The 15,348-nt window shown below is 48.5% G+C and overlaps 7 protein-coding genes across 7 annotated transcripts; 5 read left to right on the top strand and 2 right to left on the bottom strand.

Annotated features, from left to right (window-relative positions):
• Positions 1 to 492: 492 nt before the first annotated feature.
• BU24DRAFT_488620 (C2H2 type zinc finger domain-containing protein) lies at positions 493 to 2,891 on the top strand (the record flags this gene model as incomplete). The annotated part of the gene is made up of 7 exons (XM_033533564.1): positions 493 to 773; positions 824 to 1,250; positions 1,300 to 1,434; positions 1,478 to 1,602; positions 1,649 to 2,020; positions 2,076 to 2,741; positions 2,849 to 2,891. 7 exons carry the CDS (start codon positions 493 to 495, stop codon positions 2,889 to 2,891), a joined length of 2,049 nt encoding a protein of 682 aa, XP_033390743.1.
• Positions 2,892 to 3,493: 602 nt separating this feature from the next.
• On the top strand, positions 3,494 to 4,866 carry BU24DRAFT_418038 (phytanoyl-CoA dioxygenase). The gene is made up of 2 exons (XM_033526874.1): positions 3,494 to 4,066; positions 4,130 to 4,866. The coding sequence occupies exons 1-2, from the start codon at positions 3,805 to 3,807 to the stop codon at positions 4,789 to 4,791; spliced, it is 924 nt and encodes a 307-aa protein (XP_033390742.1). The 5' UTR covers positions 3,494 to 3,804; the 3' UTR covers positions 4,792 to 4,866.
• A 104-nt stretch (positions 4,867 to 4,970) lies between these two features.
• Positions 4,971 to 6,194, bottom strand: BU24DRAFT_418037 (uncharacterized protein). The gene has a single exon (XM_033526873.1). The coding sequence runs from the start codon at positions 6,047 to 6,049 to the stop codon at positions 5,033 to 5,035; it is 1,017 nt and encodes a 338-aa protein (XP_033390741.1). The 5' UTR covers positions 6,050 to 6,194; the 3' UTR covers positions 4,971 to 5,032.
• Positions 6,195 to 6,463: 269 nt separating this feature from the next.
• BU24DRAFT_340268 (phospholipase D/nuclease) lies at positions 6,464 to 7,927 on the top strand (the record flags this gene model as incomplete). Its single annotated transcript, XM_033523224.1, has 2 exons — positions 6,464 to 7,222; positions 7,262 to 7,927. The coding sequence occupies 2 exons, from the start codon at positions 6,464 to 6,466 to the stop codon at positions 7,925 to 7,927; spliced, it is 1,425 nt and encodes a 474-aa protein (XP_033390740.1).
• Positions 7,928 to 8,209: 282 nt separating this feature from the next.
• BU24DRAFT_488616 (uncharacterized protein) lies at positions 8,210 to 9,272 on the bottom strand (the record flags this gene model as incomplete). Its single annotated transcript, XM_033533563.1, has 3 exons — positions 8,857 to 9,272; positions 8,464 to 8,804; positions 8,210 to 8,410 (listed from the first exon to the last, which is right to left on the bottom strand). Exons 1-3 carry the CDS (start codon positions 9,044 to 9,046, stop codon positions 8,210 to 8,212), a joined length of 732 nt encoding a protein of 243 aa, XP_033390739.1. The 5' UTR covers positions 9,047 to 9,272.
• A 551-nt stretch (positions 9,273 to 9,823) lies between these two features.
• Positions 9,824 to 10,884, top strand: BU24DRAFT_488615 (NAD(P)-binding protein; the record flags this gene model as incomplete). Its single annotated transcript, XM_033533562.1, has 2 exons — positions 9,824 to 10,184; positions 10,238 to 10,884. 2 exons carry the CDS (start codon positions 9,824 to 9,826, stop codon positions 10,882 to 10,884), a joined length of 1,008 nt encoding a protein of 335 aa, XP_033390738.1.
• A 997-nt stretch (positions 10,885 to 11,881) lies between these two features.
• On the top strand, positions 11,882 to 15,020 carry BU24DRAFT_439091 (TPR-like protein). The gene is made up of 3 exons (XM_033530281.1): positions 11,882 to 12,623; positions 12,686 to 12,833; positions 12,906 to 15,020. The coding sequence occupies exons 1-3, from the start codon at positions 11,957 to 11,959 to the stop codon at positions 14,914 to 14,916; spliced, it is 2,826 nt and encodes a 941-aa protein (XP_033390737.1). The 5' UTR covers positions 11,882 to 11,956; the 3' UTR covers positions 14,917 to 15,020.
• The last annotated feature ends 328 nt before the right edge of the window (positions 15,021 to 15,348 follow it).

Genomic DNA, 15,348 nt, shown 5'->3' with positions numbered 1-15,348 from the left:
AAGGGACCTGTTACTTCGTCACCAAGCAACCCATGTAAAGAATGCCTCAGAGGGTCAAATAGGGCCAAACAGAGCGGGTGGCAGAGCTGTCAAAGCATGCGATCTTTGCGTCATTTCTAAAGTGAAATGCGATAACGCTCGGCCGTGCAAGGTAACCTTTACACACATAGATTAGAATGTTGCAAATCATGCTAATCATTTGAGGAACAGAGATGTTTGAAAAGGAACGAAGTCTGTACAACCAAATCAACCAAACCCCGGCCAACATCTCCATCATCGCCATATGATGAAGGGGCCAATCCCAATATACTTACTCCACCAGGTCAACCCAGCCCGGTTCAAAATGTACTCGATCAACCCCAATTGGTAACATACAATGGGGGTGAAGCCGCCTACGTTGAATCAGTAGCAACGGAACATCATCCGCTACTAGATATCTACAGTCATGACATTAGCTCCAGCGAAGGAATACCTTCATTTTTCGAGCAAATCATGATCCCAGATATGGATGTGATAGGACCAGACTCGACCCAGTTACCACCGACACTGACAACATGGATACCAGAGGCAGATTGGCTCGGGGCAGCAGATCTATTTGCTACAGAGTTTGCTCCTACAATAGACCAAACATTTGAGACACAACAGGTCCTCGATGATTTCTTCTTACGAAATCCTCCCACTACTCGTTTGAGAAGCGACGAAGCTGGTTTACAAGCGAACAATCAGGATGAAGAAGCTAGGAAGAGGCATGCCATCTTTCAGCGTTCGCCTTGGTATATATTGTTCACTCTTATTTCACAGTTTTCCGCTAACGATGGGGAAGGTTGTGGGTACCTGGTCAGAATCAGAATGCATTCAGTGAACACGACGGCCCACTTCTTGATGAACAAACCGCCGACATCGCCGCCTCGCCCCATGATCCAGTGGCTTTGAACATCCCCATTTCCGACCAGCTCACCCCGCGACGGCGAGACCAGATCTTCCAGCTCGTCTCTAAGACAGCACAAAGTCAAATCTTTATCCCCTCGTTTCCTTCCAATAAAAGCTTAGATAGACTTATCAAAGTGGGTATAGCTAAGAGGGCCGAGACTGATGCCTGGATCCATCCCTTCACGTTCTGCAGTGAGACGGCCCTGCTTGAGTTCTTGACCGCACTCGTTGCGGCAGGTTGTGTATGCTTTGGCATTCCAACTGTGAATAAGACTGGTCTTGTTTTGCAGGAGATAACCAGGGTAGCATTGCATAGAATGGTATGTATGGTCAATAATCACTCAAGCCCCTTGCTAATTTATTTGAAAGAGTGAACTCGACATTAGTACCATTCGGGATTTGCAATATTTGCAAGCATCGATGATCTGGTTGGATATCGGAGCATTCTGTGGTTACAGAAGAAAGATGGAAATCGCCGAGAGCAATTTGCAACCACTCGTTACTGTATGAATGCCTCTCTGACTTTGGATGCATCTAACAGAAACAGGCGCTACGGCGAGCAGGAAAGCTTGACCATGTTTCCTACGTTGTCGTCGAGCCAAACGCAAGTGATAGTGAAGAGGTTACGGATCGTAAATGGCGTCAATGGGTGGAACAAGAATCTTACAAGCGGTTTGTGATGCAGATGTGAGGAGAGATCACGACTAATGGTGATTAGGCTTGTGTATCATCTCTATGAACACGACATGTCTATGACTCTGGTGAAACACCGGAACCCATTAATATCCTATTCTGAGCTCAGATTGCCATTGCCTGCAACACGCAACTTGTGGCTCGCGCCGTCTGCAGAAGAGTGGAAGATGCGCTGGTTGTCGGAGAAGCACGAAGATTCCTCGATGTCACTGGCCGGACTGTTGCAGGACGAGATCTCTATAAGGTTCCTCTCAGACAACATTGATGTACAGGTCGCACGATCAGCATACTTGTATGGCCTAGCTGCCCAGATCTGGGACCACGTTCAACAAGCCGCCATTCTTCCCCCAAACAATGCTTCGTGTCAGCTTTGGCTCCAATCGCGACAGCAACAGCTGTGAGTTTCCCTATATCATGTTTGCACTTGAGATGCAATCGACTAATTCTCACAGCGACCAATCTCTCCGAAATGCGCCATGCAGCTTAGGTACCGCCCCTGCCATAACATGCGTCCTCCACCAATTCCTCTCCATGTTCCTACACGTGAACCTAGATACAATCGCACGATTTGCAGGGAAATGTGGCGAAGTCGAAGCACGTCATGCATACGCACGGCTGCAGCCCTGGAGTCAAACAGCGGAAGCGCGGACTGCCATTTGGCATGCTGGGCAAGTACTCTGTGCTGCGAGATCGATACCTTCATACCAAATCAGGGGTCCTGACTCGTTCATGGTGTATCATGCTGTAATGGTTTTGTGGACATATAGCATGATGATGAGAGCGCGTGCAAGGAGGACGGGGAGTACGACACCTCTTCGCGGAGATGTTGACAGTGCAAGGGCACCGACGCCGGCAATGCTTGAACCTCTGTTCTTGGATGGTCTTGATGTCAACAAAGGAGTCGTAGATGCCTTTATACTTCAGGACAAGGGACGGCCTTGTTTACATATCACTTCCCCGGCTCGACGAAGTACCAACAAAGAGGCAGACCAAGCAACAGCAGGTATACAAGGTATCTGCGATCTCAGAAGTCCGTCCCAGATCATGCGTGCTGGAGTTTCGTTACTGGAGAATACTCATCCGGATGTTGAGCGTGCGAAGGGGCCGCCATTGCTAAGGTACGTAACTGTGGTCCTTGGTGTCGTAGGATATTGGACGCTCCCGCCCTGTAAAATTCAGCAGGTCGTATAGTGACTATAACCGGAAGCTAACACGTTATTTGTAGGGCATTGTGCGGGCTTATGGAAGAGCTCGGAAATCTTAGATAAAGCATTGCAGCAACTTTTGTACAGTACCGGTAGGCTCCCCACGCCTAGAGAAAGGAAGTTCAGATCATTTAAAAAAACCAGATGTGTTCCCAATATTTCTCTGTATATTATGGTGTACCACTGCATAAATCAGGCAGGACCTGGACTGGGACCGCTAGATATGCTACTGATCTAGTATGTGGTTCAAATCTTGTAAATACGGGTATGAATCTAGCTTCGTGTGGGAGATTATGTATCCGAACGGTGTACAGGGCGTCAGATGACGCTACCAGAAACAGCAATACTGTGATCGTTAGTTCATTTCATCTGATGAGTGTTGAGGTCGTATGGGAGTTCAAGCTCGAATCGCTGTCTTCGTGTACTGAGGGACAAGACTTCACGCCATGGGTCTAGAAAAAGGAAACATTTCTTAATTTGAATAACCTATTGTGCAAAAAGTGTATATGATAGTGACCATCTAAAAGTGCCGTGGTCTTTTCCGAGGTACTAAGAGATAAGCTGGCACGGCTCGGAACCTACGGAATGAAATGCGGAATGAAACTGAGAGTTTGAAGAAGTGAGGGGCCAATCAAAGCGGGGTAGCTCAGACCTCAAGACTTAGACCTCACCTCACTAACAGCTATCGTAAGATCAGGAGGATTTCGAAGAAGAAAGTCTTGGGCGAGACACTACGGCCATCTCCGATACTCCACTCTGCTAATATCATTCTCTTGATTGCTCTGATTGCCTACAATCCAAACACAAACCTGCCTATTTCTCGTATTCCGGACCCCACCCTCCAGACCTGTCCCGTTTTGTCCAGTTCCGCCGTACACAAATAAATAATTATATACGAACTGACCTGCTCGTCTGTCCCGTCGCATTTCGTCCAAAACTTACACATTTCGATCCTGGCCTAGATAAATCATCCAACATGGCAACGTCACAAGTAGAGGGTCTCACCCCTGAGCAGCTCGCCTTCTTCAACGAGAATGGATACCTTCTCATTCCCGATGCGCTTTCCCAGGATACCGTCAAGCAACTCCTAAAGGACACAGATTCCATGCTAGACAACTTCTCGCTGGACGATCACCCCATGACCAAGTTCTCTACCGGAGGCGATGACGGCAAGGACCACGTTGGCGACGCATACTTCCTCGAGAGCGGCGACAAAGTGCGCTACTTCTTCGAAGAAGGTAAGTAATCCCCAGACCTATTCACCATCCCTTAAACACCACAAAGCTCACACAAACACTCAGACGCCTTCGACACCAGCGGCAAACTCACCAAGCCCAAGAACCGCGCCATCAACAAGATCGGCCACTACCTGCACGAGCTCTCCCCCTCCTTCCGCTCCATCTCCCTCTCCGACCGCAACGCCGCCATCGCCCGCTCCCTCGGCTTCCAGGACCCTCGCGTCCTGCAATCCATGGTCATCTGCAAGCAGCCTGAGATCGGTGGCGCTGTGCCCCCTCACCAGGACTCCACCTTCCTCTACACTGACCCTCCCACCGCAGTCGGGTACTGGTACGCGCTCGAGGACGCCACGGCTGAGAACGGATGTCTCAGCTTTGCGGCTGGTAGTCAGAGGCGTGCGCCTATCCGCAAGCGATTCGTGCGAACGGGCAAGAAGGGAGAGGAGGGCACTGGTTTCATTGACAATGAGGGACCGCAGTTCCCTCAATCGCATCCGGGATCTAACGGGGATACGAAGGAGGAGGACGAGGTGTATACGATGGGTGAGGTCAAGGCAGGTACGTTGGTGTTGATTCATGGAAATATTCTGCACAAGAGCGAGAAGAATGTTAGTGGGAAGAGTAGGTTCATTTATACGTTCCATGTCATTGATGGGGCGGAGAAGTATGATGAGAGGAATTGGTTGCAACCACCTACTCAGGGATTCTCGAAACTGTACAGTTGAGGACGGCCAAGATGCCTAGGTTTAGCTTGTTAAGAAAATATATCCACGTGCGAATCTCGATGCATGTATGAGGGGGATATTGTCTCGAATGTGGTTCCTGAATTGTTCGACTCGGTGATGAGCAGGATATGTCCAATGTCAATGCAATGTTTTGACGCAGATCTGGCAGAGAGCTCGTATGCATGGCTATGATGCGGGTATCATTTAATTCTACTTCCTAAGCAACATCTGCTTTCGTCTTTTATCCGCTGAGCCTCGAGAGCACAGCTTCAACTACACCCTTGGGCCCACTACCTTTCTCTTCCAAGAGTCCCAGGCTCTTCTCCTCGGCCTCCAATTCAATAGCACCCTCGTATACTCTCACAATCATATCTTCGTCCACTCTCGTACCGCATGCGACGAGGCCCTTGATCAATGTGCTGACCCTCGTGATCTCCCGCAAAACACCAGGCTCGAGCTCGTCGTTTTGGCTGGAATACAATGTCTCGGAAACACCTTCCTCTAACCTTGTGATGCTAACATCCTTCGACTCCTTATTCGCCTCATTGTGCTTCGAGACCCATATGTATCCATTAACACCGAGAATGACATCGATTTCTCCCGCAGCTGTGTTCAAGGTGAAAACCTGGCGTCGTGACCGCACGACACCTCCTTTCCGAGAAAGAATTCCGCCTCCTGCACCCGAGAGGGATGTGAATAGTCCGTTCCTCAGTTTTCCATACTTCAGACTGCGCGTGTGTAAACTCGCTGTGTTATCCTGATGCAGTGCCTGCACTTCCGCGACCAGGAGATCGCCCTCCGAAAAGAAAGTCCGGATATTGAGTTCGTCGACTGCCGTTCTTCTTCGCAGTATGCCACCAGGCAAGTTTATGGCACTCAGAGGGAGACTTGCAAGCATGGGCGCGGCGATGTCTACGCTCCACTTCTTTGTCTGTACGCTGACGATTCGACCGATAACGAGGTCTCCGATTTCGGGCTGGTACCGCGCGCGAAGGGGCTGGACAGAAAGGAGTTTGTTGGTTTTGTGCAAAGTGCCCGCAACGGTCGAGGTGATCGTCGTGGAAGATGGAGGGATGTATGTTCCATGGCCGCGCATCCATTGTGGGTCGTCGGTTATGGCCTGTCCAGGCGTTATGATGGCGTTCTTGGACGAAGTCTCTGGAATGTCATCATCGGACATATCGACATCGGAAGAATCATCGTGCTGGAGAACTGGTGGTAGAGGTGCCGCTGAGGGCGGGAGAATGGTAATGGGCATGGTGAAATCGGCTGCCTTGCGAGTGTCGTATCGATATCAGGTCAAAGTAATTGATCGTCTTGAATTGGCGACAGCAGCGTTGAAGCCCTGTCCTGTTCTCTCTACGGTGTTCTTTGGCTGAATAACGGGGGAAAATGACTGCTTGATGGTGGAAGTTATAGATTCGAGCTATGGGTATTTTTTGGTCGGAGGTCGGCCTCTGGCTAGATCTCATTGGGACTAGCTTATCTCCAACGCGCCGATGCATCCTAAGCATCTCGTCCTCGTCATCCCATCTCTAGTCATCTAATTGTAATAGTGCTTTCCCTTTTCTGTTTATTCTTTCGAGGTTGTGGTCGATTCTTAACAAAAATTCCAACATCTAGCACGTAGCTTTCGTGATTGTTGTACTCATCGTGTTCACTTCGCATCAGCATGCCTGCAGCCCCTGTTACGTCACCTCAAAAGCACATCACTGAACCCTTTCTATCAGAACTCTCCTCAGCAACCCGGGAGAATTCCACTGATGACCCCAATTACTACGCCCAGGATCCAAAGACACTTATAACCTCGTCAAAAGTTCATTCGTTCACAACAGGCACTGGTAGCGCCATCTTCCGATCTCTTATTCCGCTCTTGGAATCCACCAATCATGAGCTCATTCTCGTGACGTGCTTCTGGGCCCAGTCTGAATCTCTCCAGACATTGAACAAAGTATTGAGAACTTTATCAGAAAAAGCCATACATCGCGGTACAGAAAAGATCAGGGTCCGACTCTGCTTCTCCTCCCTCTCCCTCTTCCAGAAGCTGTTCCATAAGCAATCCGTGGCTGGACAAACATACGATCAATCTACATGGGCGAAAAAACTAGGGCTGCCTTCTCCCGACTCCTTAGGAGGACTTGATCTTCAGATCAAATCTGTCTTCATCCTTCCATTCAGTGTAATGCACCCAAAATTCATCATCATCGACCGGGAACGAGCCGTTTTACCATCTTGCAATATCAGTTGGGAAGAATGGTTTGAGGGCGCAGTCACTCTTTCAGGACCGATCATTGAACAGTTCCTTCACTTCTATTCATCTTTCTGGGTTCGGCACAAGTTACCTCCTCTATCGTCTTCTCGTTTACTCCCAACAAATGGTGTTATGGTGGAAGATCATACCGGAACGCTAAACCACGATCATGGCCACATTGTCACTCCATTTACCAATAATCTAAAAGCTGGGAACGAGACAACAATACCCACCGTGTTTCTACCGAGCCCACATCGCCGAAACCCGAGATTGAATCCCTTCGCAGCTACCGACAGTATTATCGCTCCTTCGACGCCACTGAACCTCTTCATTCTGACCCTTCTCAAGAAAGCCAACCGATCCATCCGTATTCAATCACCAAATGTTACATCACCGCCTGTACTTTCTGCCCTTCTAAATGCACTCTCGCGTGGTGTTGATGTCACAATATTGACCTCTGAACGACTCATGATCCTGGAGCAACTTGTCACAGCTGGTACAACCACCACAAGGTGTGTTAAGAAATTAATCAAGCGGTATCACAAACTACCTACACCAACGTCTCAGTCAATCGTGGATGAAGAAGCTGCAATAGCCACTCGCCCGAGGGGAAGTCTCAAGATATCTTATTTCTCCCCGCCGCAAGGTCCAAAATCAAGAGGGCAGGAACAGGGAGAGCCACAACAGAGTCATCTTAAACTGATGATCGTTGATGAGGAGGTCGTGGTACTGGGGTCGGGCAACCTAGATCGAGCGAGCTGGTTCACAAGTCAAGAGCTGGGTGTAGCATTCTTTGATGCTGGCTTGGTACAAAAGATATCAGGCTCCCTTGATGTGGCCATGGCAAACCGAGCGAAGCTGCACTATGACAGTCGTGTAGGGTGATTCGAGCCTCACGTAGCTTTCTGGAAATTGCTGTTCTGGACACAAGCGATCTCTAGATAAGGCGAAGCAATAATGGAGAGTGAAGTGTTTATAATTTTCATATGATGACTATGGAAACTATGTTATCCATCCGTCGTGGCCGTGTTCCATTGATCAAGCAAATTTTTCCTGAATTCTGCCCCTAAGAGCGAATCTCTTGTTCGAACACTCCTTCAATAACTCGTCTAGGTAGGAGTGGGTTCGGATTGCATCATTTACGAATGAACAATGCCTGTTACCTGACTACCATGCCGGGAAGAGTCGCTCGAGAAGAGCCTTGATGTATACATTCATTTTCGCGGCCTCCTTGGGGAACACCCGGCTTCGGTCTTGCCTGACGTATTCCGTCAGCTTTGCATTTGAACTGAAGGTGCGTAGAACGACAGTTCGATCACGGAGGTGCTCGAGGAGATTGACGAGGTTCACGTGAACGCGACCCAAAGCCTTCTATCAGTTAGTCAAAGTACATTATCACATCAGTTCAAAGAATGTCTTACCTTCTTGCACTGGGTGATCGATGAGGGGACTGGCGAAACTCCGACCTCATGGCAGAGGTTCTGCCACGTCGTCAAGTTACTTTCATCCGGGTCGAAGAATTCTTCGAATTTGTTGACCAAGAACATGATCCTTTCAGAGCGATACCTCTGACTGCGTTTGCTCCAACCGAAATACTCGGCACGTTCCTTGAATTCAGTTGCCAAAGATGGAACACGATTCGAACGATTGTCCCCGGCCCTGACAGTCTCGTCCGAATCTGATTCATTCTCTGTAGACTCATTGTCGACGGGAGCTCCAGGGACACTGCCCTCAGAATTTGGCTTGCATGCCCGGACTTGTCCTATAACTTGATTAGATGTTGACACAACGATAGGGGGTCAGTGAAGACTTACGTGATGATGGGGGCGTGCCGAAACAGGCCATCCACAACAGATGGAACGCTCCGTCACCCGGAAACCAACCAAGTGTCAACGCCAGGCGATTGACCTCGGATACGAAAGATGCTGTAGGATCGAGAGTGAAATCCGTGCCCGCGGACACGTCTTTCAGGACTTTCCTCTGATGCTGAGTAGCTGCTGGCATATTGGCAACAGTTCGATGAGGTTGTTATTTGGTTGTTGAGTTATTTGTATTTCGAGATGTTGTGATGTTGGGGTATTGGAGTATTTGGAAAATTTAGGGAGTTTAAATGTGGTTGTTGATCCAGCTAACAAACAAATAGTCCGTGTGTCCCCAGTGAATCATATCCTTCATATTCACTGCCCGTGCTTGTGGGAACGGATCTCTCGACAAGGGGCAGCAGTTAGCAATCTACTTTGAGCTGGTGAATACTCTCTTGTAGTGAAAAGTGCTGTTACATCATAGCAAAAACATCGATGATTTGTTGTTCACTAGGCAGTGATGTCAAAGACTTCGCATTTCACTTTTTACTATCAAGGCCAAGTACACAACACAACATTTTATGTCACGGAACCAGAATCATCAGATCTTTTGCCTTTTTCATTTTTTTCTATTGGGACTTGAATACCAAGTTCAAGATCTTATATCTATCTATCTTGGGTAGAAACATAAAACGCCATCAGCTCATTGAAGTTGAGCACAACCAATCTACAAGGCTAAGTCCTAACCGTAAAACTGTCTCAATGCGGGAGGTGTATATAATCAACATTTTAACCCGCAGGATCAGCGTCTTTCTTTGCAAAAGTTCCTTTTTGAAGGATCGAACACTGCTTCCTTTGACAAATTCGGGCGAGATATATAGTCCGGGATTCGTCCGCAGCCCGGCCGCCTAAATGCCTTCAAATACGCACAATTTCCAACACTGCGATCGTGTTCAACACGACGAAACACTCCCTCGAGATGGTCCATATCTCTTTGATTCAGCAAAGCAACGCTCAAGTCGACGAGTTTTCTGCGCCTAGAGTCGCAGTGTTCGTTGGCGGCACTTCAGGCATTGGAAAGATAACTCTCGCCGAGATATCTGGTTTCGGATTCGGCTTCACCGCGTACGTTGTTGGTCGCAAAGTCAGTGAAGAAAGTTTCAACAATTTTGCGGAAGAGCTCCGGCATGATAATGCGAAAGCCAATATCGTCTGGGTTGAGGGTGAAGTGTCGCTCCTCTCCGAAGTGAAGAGGGTATGCGACCATATCAAGACACTTGAATCGACGATCGATCTGTTATTCATGACGACTGGATATGCGCCTTTCATGGGCAGAGCGGGTATGCTCGGAGCTCGAGTGTGTCACAGTACATCAAGCGCTAACATAGATAAGCTACATCCGAAGGAGTGGACATCAGTCACGCATTGGAGTACTATTCCCGCATCTGTTTTGTAGAAAACCTACTACCCCAACTCCGTGCTTCTGGAAGCGCTCGAGTCATCAGCGTTAATTCAGGTGGCATGGAAACGCATCACGGATTCAATGTCGACGATTTGCAACTGAAGAATGCTGGTCTGCTTTGGGTAGCATACACTAAGATCCATAATGGTGTAATGTGTACTCTCACTCTCGAGCGTCTTGCGGAAAAGAACGAGAATCACGATATTGTCTTCATACATAGCCATCCTCACATCGTGAGAACTGGCAATTTGTATCGTAGTTGGAATCCAGGGTCATGGGGGTTATGGTTCGCCACTTGGTTCATCGACCCGCTACTCATGCTCATCGCATATACATTCAAAGAGTCGGCTGAGAGACATCTTTATCTTGTTACCAGTGGTCGATTCGGAGGAAATGGGCCCAAGATTCCAGATATTGCTGGAACAACGACCAGGGGACAGCTGAAGGGAGGCTTATTCCTGGCCAACCACAAGTGCGATACAGTTAAGAATGAAAAAGAGCTGGTGAAGCTGCGGTCTATGGCACAGAACAAGGTATGGGATACGACATATGATATCATTGGTCCATATATTGCATGATTCGCTACTGCTCCTAATTGGACGGAGTGAAGCTTCAGTGCCTACGCACGGATTTCCGTAGTGGTTCAACAAGAATGTGTGAATTTTACGATCTGCACTAGCCATGAATGAATAGTACGACTTTGCCGTGAAGTGCTTCCAGGAGCAAGTAGTTGACACCACCACAATTGGAGGGGTCACATACTAAAGCCAAATACCTTTGGAGCTGTTATGTCTATCGTCTCCAAGAATTTCAGCATCGCATACTCACTGCCGACGAAGTATGCTACCAAACGTGCCGGAACGGTGCTGAAGCTAGTTCTTGGAGAAAATTGGTCCCAACTTGTAAGATTCTTTGGGACTGCTGGCAGTTCTTGTGGAGACTTAAAATCATGCTCTCTCTTCTCCTGGCCCATTTTTCTTTCCTTATTTTAATTGTTCTGACCAATTTCAGACATCTTATTTCACTTCCAGTGCGCTCGTTATCGTTGCTTTCCCATGAGATTCCCTGATGTCTGCGAAAATCTCACGCATCAGTATCGAAATCTACCGAGCTTCTTTTTGAGCCACCTGCGACTTGAGATAACTATCATGCTACCAACATAGTATTCAATAGAGCAAGACCGTAGCTAAAGTGCCATTGGCTGGTGGGAATCCGAAAACGGGTTAGCCCGTAATCCTTCGAATAGGCCCATCGGTTGGGAGTGAATAGGAACAGCTGTAACTACGATCACTGTTGTCAAAGTCGGGAGATATTCGTGTTTTCGAGGTAGGCTTGGAACATCCAATGCACGGTGTCCCACGTGATAACCTAGAAGCCTTACCCTGTAGACTGCAGCCGGGCACATCTGGTTGGATGGCGGAAACTGCACAGCCATAAGCGCTCAGCCTGATCGATTTCTATCTATCCCCCACTCCATCTCCATTCCATCTACTCGCACAAGCAACTTCTACGAGCGAGGAGTATACACACAATCCGATGCGTCTCTTAGAGAATCTGACGGATGGAGACTTCAAGCTGACCTGGTTCGACGATGACGACCCGCCGCCGTATGCTATCCTCTCGCATACCTGGGTAGAAGGTCAGGAAGTCATGTACCAAGACATCCTCACCGATGCAGGCAAAGACAAGTCCGGATTTGAGAAGCTTCGCTTTTGTAGCCAACAGACAGCGAAGGATGGCCTGCAGTTCCTCTGGGTCGACACCTGCTGCATCGACAAATCTAACGTCAGAGAACTAGACACGGCAATCAATTCCATGTTCAAGTGGTATAAAGGCGCCTCCAAGTGCTATGTCTACCTGTCGGATGTCTCTGTCCCGACCGACTTCACTGACGCCGTGTCCTGTCAAGCGGTATGGGCAGATGCTTTCCGAAACTGTCGGTGGTTTACGCGAGGTTTTACCTTGCAAGAGCTCGTGGCTCCTGCTGTCGTGGAATTCTTTTCGAAAGAGGGCAAGATTCTTGGCACGAAGTCGTCCTTAGAAGGGGAGATACACGAAATCACTAAGATACCCGTTAGTGCCTTACGAGGACAGGTCCTCGATGACTTTAGCATTGAAGATCGAATGAGCTGGGGAGCTTCGCGGGCAACTACACTCAAGGAGGATAAAGTATATTGCTTGCTAGGAATTTGCGGGGTGTTCCTACCGCTCATATATGGAGAAGGAGAAGAATACGCGACAAAAAGATTAATAGACGAGGTTGAGAGGCGACGAGGTCGCCATACAAAACAAGTTAACAGTACGGATCCAAATGCTGGTATGTGACAGCCTGCTGATGTGTCAAATGGCAAAGTGTATCTAACATTCCTTTCACTACAGTCCGACCAGGCGTGATACGCCCTTCCTGCGTGATTCCTTTTCGTCGCGACCCTGAATTTGTTGATCGAGGCACGCTACTAGATGATATACAGGAGAAATGTTCTACTCCAGCATCCCGGGTAGCGCTGGTAGGTCTCGGAGGTGTGGGGTAAGTTCAGCTTGCAATAGGATTTGGGGTTTGTGATTTGGTAACCATAATTTGATTCTGACAAGTAAATAGCAAATCACAACTTGCAATTGAATTCTGTTATCGCACCGTCGACCGCTCTCCAGGAACCTGGATATTTTGGGTGCATGCTGGCAACGCATCGCGGCTTGAGCAAGGTTACCGAGACATTGCAAACCAGGTCCAACTTGCAGGCCGTACAGACCCACAGGCGAATGTGTTTGAGCTCGTGCGCGACTGGTTGCTCGACGAAAGTCACGGGAAGTGGTTGCTTGTTCTCGACAATGCCGACGATTCTGATGTCATTGCCTCTGTATCAGGTTCGCACGGTCAACAACACCTTTCCAGATACCTACCTCCAAGCAAATACGGGACCGTCATTGTGACAAGTCGCTCTAGTCATGCAGCATCGCGTCTGGTCGAGGATCGGGACACACTTCACATCAAGCCAATGCGAGACACCGATGCACAAGTTCTTCTACGGAGAAAGTTAGGAGACGCAGTCGAGTTAGAGGACGTTGTTGAGCTAGCAGCAGCGTTAGAACTCATGCCACTTGCGCTTGTTCAGGCAGCAGCGTACATTCAGAAACAAGGGCCTCACTATTCAATACGAAAGTACCTCGCAGCATTTCACAAAAGCGACAGGCGGAAAACGAGCTTGCTGAATCGAGAAGCTGGACATCTTCGGAGAGATAATGAGGCCAAGAACTCCATTATTACAACGTGGCAGATCTCGTTCGAAACGATTCGAAGTACAAGACGGTCTGCAGCGGATCTTCTGTCGCTCATGAGCTTCTTCGACCGGCAAGGTATCCCCAAGGCCTTGCTAAGCTATCGCAGCATTACGCCCACCATATGCGGCAGTGTAGATGGAAACGTGATCACACAAGCCCATGATAAGCAAGACACTTTCAGTAGACATTGTGCTAGTGAAGACAGCGGCTCTGAAAACAGTGACGACGACGCATTCACGGACGATGTACAGACGCTAAGAGACTACTCCTTCGTCTCCGAGACAAATGATCCAGGGTCATTGGAGATGCATCGCTTGGTGCAGTTGGCGACGCAAGAATGGCTCGAAGGCAGGAATGAAGCCGAAAGTTGGAAGGACCGATTCATCAGCAATCTGTTTGATGCGTTCCCACCAGGGGAATACGAAAATTGGGAAAAGTGCCAGCGGCTCTATCCGCATGCAGTAGCAGCCTCACACAAGAAGCCACAAAGTCTGGAAAGCTGCAAGAAGTGGGCGAGACTACTGTACCATGCAGCATGGTATGCTAGCAGTAAAGGAAATTTTGTCGAGGTAGAGCCCTTGATAACAAAGTCGATGGGAGTCACTAGCAAGTTTCGAAGCCCTGACAGCTTTGAAACACTACAAAGTATGGCCTTATTAGGAGGTACGAAGCACGCAATGGGGCAATGGGATGCTGCGGAAAGATTGAAGCTGCTAGTAGTGAACACCTGCAAGAAGCGGCTCGGAGAAGACGACTCATTCACGCAAATGGCTATGAATGGTCTTTCGTTAACATATCGCATGCAAGGGCGGTTGAAGGCTGCAGAGGAATTATTGGAGCAAGTAGTAGAAATTAGTAAGAGAAAGGTAGGAGAAGACCATCGAGACACGCTGACTTTTATGGGAAATCTCGCAGGAACATACATGGATCAAGGACGGTGGGATGTTGCAGAGAAGCTGTTGGTACGAGTAGTGGACGTTCAGAAGAGGATGCTAGGAGAAGACCACCCGGACACCCTGAGCAGCATCCATGGCCTCGCATCAACAAATATGGTTCGAGGACGGTGCGATGTTGCAGAGAAGCTGTTGGTTCGAGTAGTGGACATTCAGAAGAGGAAGCTAGGGGAAGACCATCCAGACACTCTGAACAGCATCAATACCCTCGCATACGCGTGGAAGGATCAGGGACGCATTACAGAAGCTATAGCTCTCATGCGGAAATGTGTGCAACTAACGACCCGTCGGTTAGGTCACACGCATTGCGACACACTCACTTCAACGGAGGCTCTAAGTTCCTGGGAGGAAACTCTAAATGATCCAGATGGAACTTAAATTTACAAATCAATTAGGACTTACTGTATGTCGAATCCCATCATACTTGCCCAGCCTGCATCAGATTTCATGATAACGAACAAAACAAGATGTAATTAAGTAGCAAGATAACATAATGATATTCAGATTACATATAACGTGTTTCATAAGCGAGCTGGCACCCCAAGCGAGCTGGCACCTTTTCATGAGCGCCCCACCAGCGCGTCGATTGCGCGTAATGTCTCAACAACACAATATACAAAAGCCCTATACTGAAGCTGATATATTACTTGCTATCTCTGATATTAGTTCCCGACGCGTAAAAAGCGTGAAACGCGCAGCAGAGATCTATAACGTTCCCCGATCAACCCTTCAAAGTCGACACGCTGGAATCCCTCTACGAGCCGATTGCGAGCCAAATTCGAAAAAGATGAATAAACTAGAAGAGGAGGC

Source organism: Aaosphaeria arxii, assembly GCF_010015735.1.
Source record: "Aaosphaeria arxii CBS 175.79 unplaced genomic scaffold BU24scaffold_1, whole genome shotgun sequence".
Classification (NCBI taxonomy): domain Eukaryota; kingdom Fungi; phylum Ascomycota; class Dothideomycetes; order Pleosporales; genus Aaosphaeria; species Aaosphaeria arxii.
This window is presented reverse-complemented; position numbering and strand designations above follow the sequence as displayed.

What these genes read in the sequence shown, in the direction of transcription:
- BU24DRAFT_418038 (XM_033526874.1), top strand. Translation starts at nt 3,805, where the DNA reads ATGGCAACGTCACAAGTAGAGGGTCTCACCCCTGAGCAGCTCGCCTTC. An exon ending in GCGCTACTTCTTCGAAGAAG is followed by an intron (nt 4,067 to 4,129) that starts GTAAGTAATCCC and finishes ACAAACACTCAG; the next exon opens with ACGCCTTCGACACCAGCGGC.
- BU24DRAFT_439091 (XM_033530281.1), top strand. Translation starts at nt 11,957, where the DNA reads ATGTACCAAGACATCCTCACCGATGCAGGCAAAGACAAGTCCGGATTT. An exon ending in CAGTACGGATCCAAATGCTG is followed by an intron (nt 12,624 to 12,685) that starts GTATGTGACAGC and finishes CTTTCACTACAG; the next exon opens with TCCGACCAGGCGTGATACGC. An exon ending in GTAGGTCTCGGAGGTGTGGG is followed by an intron (nt 12,834 to 12,905) that starts GTAAGTTCAGCT and finishes ACAAGTAAATAG; the next exon opens with CAAATCACAACTTGCAATTG.
- BU24DRAFT_418037 (XM_033526873.1), bottom strand. Translation starts at nt 6,049, where the DNA reads ATGCCCATTACCATTCTCCCGCCCTCAGCGGCACCTCTACCACCAGTT.